The 6995-nt window shown below is 44.4% G+C and overlaps 1 protein-coding gene across 1 annotated transcript in view; it reads left to right on the forward strand.

The window, feature by feature from the left end:
• KIAA1549 (KIAA1549 ortholog) overlaps window positions 1-6995 on the forward strand; it is a 79267-nt gene that overhangs the window by 41995 nt on the left and 30277 nt on the right. Inside the window, exons 13-14 of the mRNA XM_012806231.1 lie at window positions 4811-5016; window positions 5724-5947. Of these exons, the coding sequence (XP_012661685.1) occupies window positions 4811-5016; window positions 5724-5947 (430 nt within the window). The remainder of the gene's footprint in view (window positions 1-4810; window positions 5017-5723; window positions 5948-6995) is intronic.

The following is a 6995-nucleotide window of genomic DNA, read 5'->3' on the forward strand; positions in this document are numbered from 1 at the left end:
ACAGGCGCCCGCCACAACGCCCGGCTATTTTTTTTTTTGGTTGCAGCTGTCATTGTTCTTTGGCGGGTCCGGGCTGGGGATTCGAACCCGCCACCTTAGGTGTATGTGGCTGGCGCCTTAGCCGGTTGAGCTATAGGCGCTGAGCCTCATCTGGCATTTTAAAGACCCACTTTGCAATGCAAACCAAGTAAAGACCATTATTGTTTCAGTTATGGTAAATTTGTGATTGTGCTTTATTCTTTTCCCAGCTGACATTTTTTTAGAAGGTGACATGAGGCATACATGCCCTTACAACCATGCACGGACCCTTAAGAGGTTATTTACTCAAAAGTCACTGTGTTCATAGTTAATTGCTGCTTTACAGTAAGTCACATCATTCCCACTGGTTACTCTTACTAAAGACGAGATGGGAAGAGATGAGATAGGTGGTAATAGTTGCTGAACCCGTGCTCACGCTCTCTTCTTTATCAGTTTACCAAGCATTCCTTTTCATGGTGAGAACACTAGGAATATGCCAAGTAGATAAGGACTGCAAAATATGGAGTATTTTTCTACTTTTTTTTTTGAGACAGAGTCTCACTTTTGCCCTCGGTAGAGTACTATGGTGTCATAGCTCACAGAAACCTGTAACTCTTAGGCTTAAGCAATCCTCTTGCCTCAGCCTCCCGAGTAGCTGGGACTACAGGCACCCACCACAACACTCGGCTATTTTTAGAGATGAGGTCTCACTCTGGCTAGGCTGGTCTCAAACCTATGAGCTTAGGCAATTCACTGGCCTCGGCCTCCCAAAGTGCTAGAATTACAGGCGTGAGCCACCACACCTGGTTATTTTTCTACTTTTTAAGTAGTTAGAACTTCATTAATTTGAAATCCACAATTCCAAATTCTCGAATTTCATGGGTACACTGAGGTGACATTTACTTTTGCACATGCTAAAGAGTTTGCACAGCAAATTGATAGCTTTAATGAGATTGGTTCCATGTAACATCAGAGTTTTTAAAGTAATTATGGAGTACCCAGGCATAAAATTATTAAGATCATAAAGTCGAATTATCATCTTTTTATGAAGGTAGATTCCAGGACCTTCTTCAAAGTAAACTTACATAAACTTAGTTGTAGTGACTGTAATCATTAGTTATCTGTTCAGCAAGTGCTTACTAAATGCCTGTGATGTGTTAGATGCAGTGAAGATGAGATCAGTGCTATTGCTGCCTCAGGGGATATTAAAATGGTCACATGCATTAATAAAGATGTGACTGTATTTACCTACAGATAATGAACATTTCTTTAAAAATGTAGCTTTGTCATTTCAGTAGTTCAAATTGACCATTCTTCTGCCATTCTGCTTTGTTGATATTATCTTATCTTATACAATCCTATATAGCAAAATTTTTCTCTCTTTAAAGAAATTAATTTTTTTCTTAAGTTTCTATTTTAATCAGGTAAAAATTGTATATATTTATGGTATATAGCATGATGTGTTTTTATTATAATAATTATTGTTTTGGAGACAGAGGCTTACTCTTTCACCCTGGGTAGAGTGCAATGGCATCATCATAGCTCACAGCAACCCCAAACTCTTGGGCTCAAGCAATCCTCATACCTTAGCCTCCTAAGTAGCTGGGACTATAGTTGTCTTCTATTTTTAGTAGGGATGGGGTCTTAGTCTTGTTCAGGCTGGTCTTGAACTCTTGAGCTCAAGCGATCTACCCATCTGGGCCTCCCAGAGTGCTAGGGTTATAGACAAGAGTGACTGCACCCAGCCTTTCAATTATTATTTCTAATGGACACATACTTGTACAGATTTATGGGTACAGTATAATATTCTAATACATGCATACAGTGTGTAATGTTTAGGTAATTAGCGTATCAGTCACTTCAAATATTCATCATTTCTTTGTTTTGAGAATGTTCAGAATCTAGTCTTCTAGCTATTTGAAAATATACAATGAATTCTTGTTAATTGTCATTACCCTATAGTGCTAGAGTGTTAGAATGTATTCTTCCTGTCTAGCTGTACTCTGTATCTGTTAACCAGCCTTTGGCCATTGGCCTCTCCCTCCTGCCCTAAGTAAGCACTGTGTATCCTACTGTCTACATCCATGGGATCGACTTCTCCAGCTTCCACACATGAGTGAGAACATGCAGTGTTTATCTTTGTGTGTCTGGCTTATTTTACTTAATATCCTCCAGGCTCATCCATATTGCTGCAAATGACAAGATTTCATTCCTTTTTTATGGCTTAATAGTGACGCTTTGATAAATGTATACACTGCAGAATAGCTAAATCAAGCTATTTAACATATGCATTAGTTTATATTTTGGGGGAGGATGAAAACACCAAAAATCTCTCCTATTTACAAATATGCAATGTATTGTTATGAATTGTGGCTACCATGATGTGTAATGGATTTTTTTTTTTGATGTATAATAGATTTCTTGACTAGTATAATTTCTTATTTTTAAAAATAATATTTGAAGGGGTTTTATTCCAAAGTCCCTACTTGCCTTAAGGCCAGATTCACACAGCATTAATCTTTGTGTCCATTGTACTTTCCCATTGGCCATTATTATCTGAGCATTTTGTTTGAAAAAATCATAGAATGCATAGGAGCTTAGAAAAAACCATATTACACATTGGAAAAAGAGCTCCTCTTCAGCCATTTCAAAGGGCTGGGTTGCAGACATGGTGGCAGCCTGATTCCTTTCGCACTTCTTACCCTCCCCGCCTCCACTTAGAGGCCCAAGGCTTGTCCACCCCCTGCTGATTCTGTTGCGGTTGGTGACTGCAGTGGGGAGAGGGTGGGAGTGTGGAGAGGGTGGGGTGCAGTGGGGAGAGGCTGGGAGTGTGGACAGGAGCCCAGGCAGGGCTGCAGCACGTTGAGCAGGGGCCTTTTCTCCTCTGCCACCTTTGGCTCCCAGCAACGCAGAGCCCTCTGCCACCCTGGAGGAAAGTGATCTCACCTCTGGCTATCAGTAGCTTAATTTAGGGCTACCCTCTGTGACATTTGCTGTTACTTTATAAGTTTGGTTAGCAAGTCTAGCCTATCTGGTGAAGCTAATGATCTCCTTTTAGGCATTGTGCCTGCAACTTGAGTAGCTGCCAGGCACATGAATGGTGGTGCCTGACTGTGCTTGTGTTGTAGAGTCAGGCTCCTTCTAGGCCTGGGGCAGGGAAAGAAAGCCTGAGAAGAGTTGGAACCCGGACAAGGGTGCCTCCTTGCTAAGAGAGACATCATTTATTTAGTCGTAAAAATAGTTTCTAATGGCTTGGGATAACAAAGGAATATATTTCACATTGAGAGAAAATTCAGAGACTTACACACCACACGTCTGCATTCATTTCTTCTGTGAAATAGCAGCTCTTCTTTCTTACTGCTTTGCTCAATTCTGTCTTTTTTATGCTAAGAAGAAACCTGTAGATTTTTCACCTGTGCTTTTGTTTAAAAACAGTTTCTGCATGTTCTTATTCCTCCTGTTGGACTGCTGGCCATGTATTTTAAAGTGGCATCCAGGGGACTATTTGTGGCTGATGGAGGGAAGGAGGGTATCAGTTGATCTTTTCAGCGTCCCTAACTAGTTCAGCCCTTCTTTATCTCTCTCTCCTTTCTCTTAAAACTGAAGTTTATGGGATTATGTTTACTATAATTCTCTATATTCATTAGAGAAAATCCCATTATAGAAAATACAAGACATAGGAGAAGAGCACCCATTATAACAAAATTCCGTCTCTGTTAACATTTTTCTGTCCTTTTTCTATACATTTAAGTGTCTTCTTTTTGCAGCTCTCATTAGCTTTTTAACAAAATTATCTTGTTAAAACATACGTAACTTAATATTTTACCCTTTTAACCATTTTTACATGTATTCTTCATCTCTGTTTAAAGTGAGAACTGATTCTCTGCAGGCGGCACCTTTTTCTTCTTGTGTGTCTTCAACTTTGTTTTCTTTTCTAGTTAGAGCAGAAAAGCCAGAAGTGGTCATTGTGATCTAGTACAACGCCTGAATGCCCTCAATATCCTTGTGTTTTGTTTTCTCAACTGATACCTCATTGTCTTGGCAATAATTCCAGCGAATTCCCTCACAGATGGTAGTGGAAGTTCAGAGCTACTGTAAATGTTTTTCTAAAAGTTCTATGAAAAAAAGGGGGGGGAATAAAAGACAAAAAATATATAAATTGCGTGAATAGTGACTATGGATGCAATTTCAGGCTGCTCATGTCCTTTACTTTTTCTTACTGAAGATTCTGCAGCATATTAAGACAAAACAGTGCAATTTTTGAAACAAAGTGTTGTAGTGATTTTCTTCTTTTCTAAAGGTATTTGTCATTTTGAATGAAACTGGAGGAGACAGTATTTAACCCAGACCATTTAAATAGTGAAATGTCAGGTACTCTGTCACTGGAGTGGAGATGGTCAGGGCCGATCACGGATTCTTTAAGGAATGATCCATAGGCTTGGCGCCTGTGGCTCAAGTGGCTAAGGTGCCAGCCGCATACACCTAAGGTGGCGGGTTCTAATCCAGCCCAGGCCCGCCAAACAACAATGAAGGCTGCAACCAAAAAAATAGCCAGGCGTTGTGGTGGGTGCCTGTGGTCCTGGCTACTTGGGAGGCGGAGGCAGGAGACTCGCTTGAGCCCAGGAGTTGGAGGTTACTGTGAGCTGTGATGCCACGGCACTCTACCCAGGGGGACAGCTTGAGGCTCTGTCTCAAAAAAAAAAAAAAAAAAAGGAATGATCCAAAATTTGGATTATTTGCTCTTTCTTTTAGATGCTTTGTGTATATATTTTTGCTTTTTCTTCTGTTCCAGGGCCACCACTACCTAGCTCAGGGAATGAGCAGCATTCCTCAGCCTCCATCTTCGAGCATGTGGATAGGATTTCCCGCCCCTCAGAGGCCAGTCGGAGGGTCCCCAGTAAGATCCAGCTGATTGCCATGCAGCCCATCCCCGCACCTCCAGTTCAGCGCCCCCTCCCAGCCGACAGGGTGGCAGAAACCAACAAAATCAACAAAGAGGTATTTGTTTTTATTAAAAAGTACATCATTAAAAATACATTCTGATTTGGTCAATGCTTACGTGAGCTGCTGTCGAGGATTCTTGATTTAAAAGGTCACATTTTGTGTGAGATCAGGTACTGTTGAAGGGCACTGGTAGAGGCTAGGCACATGTGCATAAGAGAGTTAACCTGTCCAACCCAAAGCTTCCCCCCTTAGAAGGTCCCACCTTAGTCCTTCTTCTGACTCCCCCGCCCCCCATTCTTTAAGACCTAGTTCAAGCGCCATGTGGCTAGGGGCGATGTGTCTCCATTTTTGTGGATGTCCTTCTGCGGTGGGGGAGGGGGGAGTCTCCTGTTAGGAACTCGTTTGGGTACGGCTAGGTAGTTACCGGTAAGTGGCTATTCTGCTGTATAATGCAAGCATCTTCCCTCATCTGTCAGTCTTGTTTAGAACTCTGGAGGAGTGATATGTGGTATGGAAAATATAGGACATATTATATCTCGTTGTTGGGCGTATGTATCTTCAAAATCGTGGCTGGTGCTAAGAGGTCCCCCTCTAGGGCACCACGCAGTGTTTGGGAATAAAGCTTATGGGGGTGGCAGGGCCTCCGTGGAGCCTGCAGACAGGAGGTCAAGGGTGGGGCAGAGGAAGGCATTTCAGAACCCCTGAGGCCATCCGTGGCTTTCGGTCCCCCTTGTCCCCGCACCCCCATTGCTCTTCCTCAGATCCAGACCGCGCTGCGGCACAAGTCAGAGATCGAACATCACCGCAACAAGATCCGGCTGCGGGCCAAACGGCGTGGACACTACGAGTTTCCAGTGGTGGATGACCTGTCCTCCGGTGACACCAAGGAGCGACACCGGGTGTACCGCAGGGCGCAGATGCAGATTGACAAAATCCTGGACCCCACGGCCAGTGTGCCCTCGGTGTTCATAGAGCCCAGGAAGAGGTGGGCAGTGGCGGGTGGGGCGCACAGGTGCCGCGGGGTCACCGGAGTCCAGCTGGCGCCCCTCTGGGCGGTTGCAGGGCTTGTGACACAGAGACCCTGTCCGTTTGCTTGCAAAGGTCTCAGAAAACGAGTTAGAAAAGGTTCCTAGCAGAAAGGCCCGAGGGGCTTCTGGGGGGACTTGGGTCCTGCCGGTCACCTTTGTGTAGGGGCAGCTGCTTCCTTTTCTCCTTTGCACCGCCATGCACCTTAGAACCCCGCCTCTGGATTTCAGTTGTCTCTTCCAGTCTGGCACGTCTGAAGCTCCTCCTTTCCATCTCAAAGCTGCTCCTTCCGTGGCTTCCTGGGCCCTTTGTCTTCTGTGTTTCCCTCTCCAGGCCCGTGGGTGGTGAACTCATTTGTTTTATTACAGCCACCTGCAAAGTCTTGGGTGTCAGCCCCACTCCAGCCTCCCAGCCCCCGACACACATGCATTTTCTTTAAACACTGCGCTCATCATGTCTTTCTCTGCTCAGATCCTGAGATGGCTTTTGTTACCTGCCATGTGGAACCTGTTGCAGGCAGGGTCTGTCCCTTGCTTCCAGCTCTTTTCCACTGGCAGCCACAGATAGAATCTACACCAAGGAGGTGGTCACCTGGTAGTCCCCCATCATTCACCTGGGTTCTCGTTTCTGGCCCTGCTTGCTTGTGCCTGCCCCTCTCCTCTCCCTCTCACACCCTCCCTGGCTTCAGGTCTTAACTGCTCAGACCCAGCTCAGGCCCTGCAGGGCCAGCCATGGTATTGCTAGTTCATGTTGACCTCTCCCTTTTCTGGACATCTGACCATAACCAGCAGATCTCTTGGTTGTGTATTGCCTGTGATCTCTGTTAGTCCCTGTGTGTTCATAAGTCTGTTGCGGCAGGTCTGAGCTTCCTTAGAATAGAAGCTGTGCCTTACACATCATTTGTATCTTGTAGGATGTTTGCTGCAGTGACCAGCATGTTGTTGGTACTCAGGAAAATATTTTAGCATTTACTTGAAAAGCCAAGTGAGAGATTTCTTTCTTTCTTT

This window comes from Otolemur garnettii, unplaced genomic scaffold (assembly GCF_000181295.1).
Source record: "Otolemur garnettii isolate 467f Iridium unplaced genomic scaffold, OtoGar3 scaffold00049, whole genome shotgun sequence".
NCBI classification, from domain to species: Eukaryota; Metazoa; Chordata; class Mammalia; order Primates; family Galagidae; genus Otolemur; species Otolemur garnettii.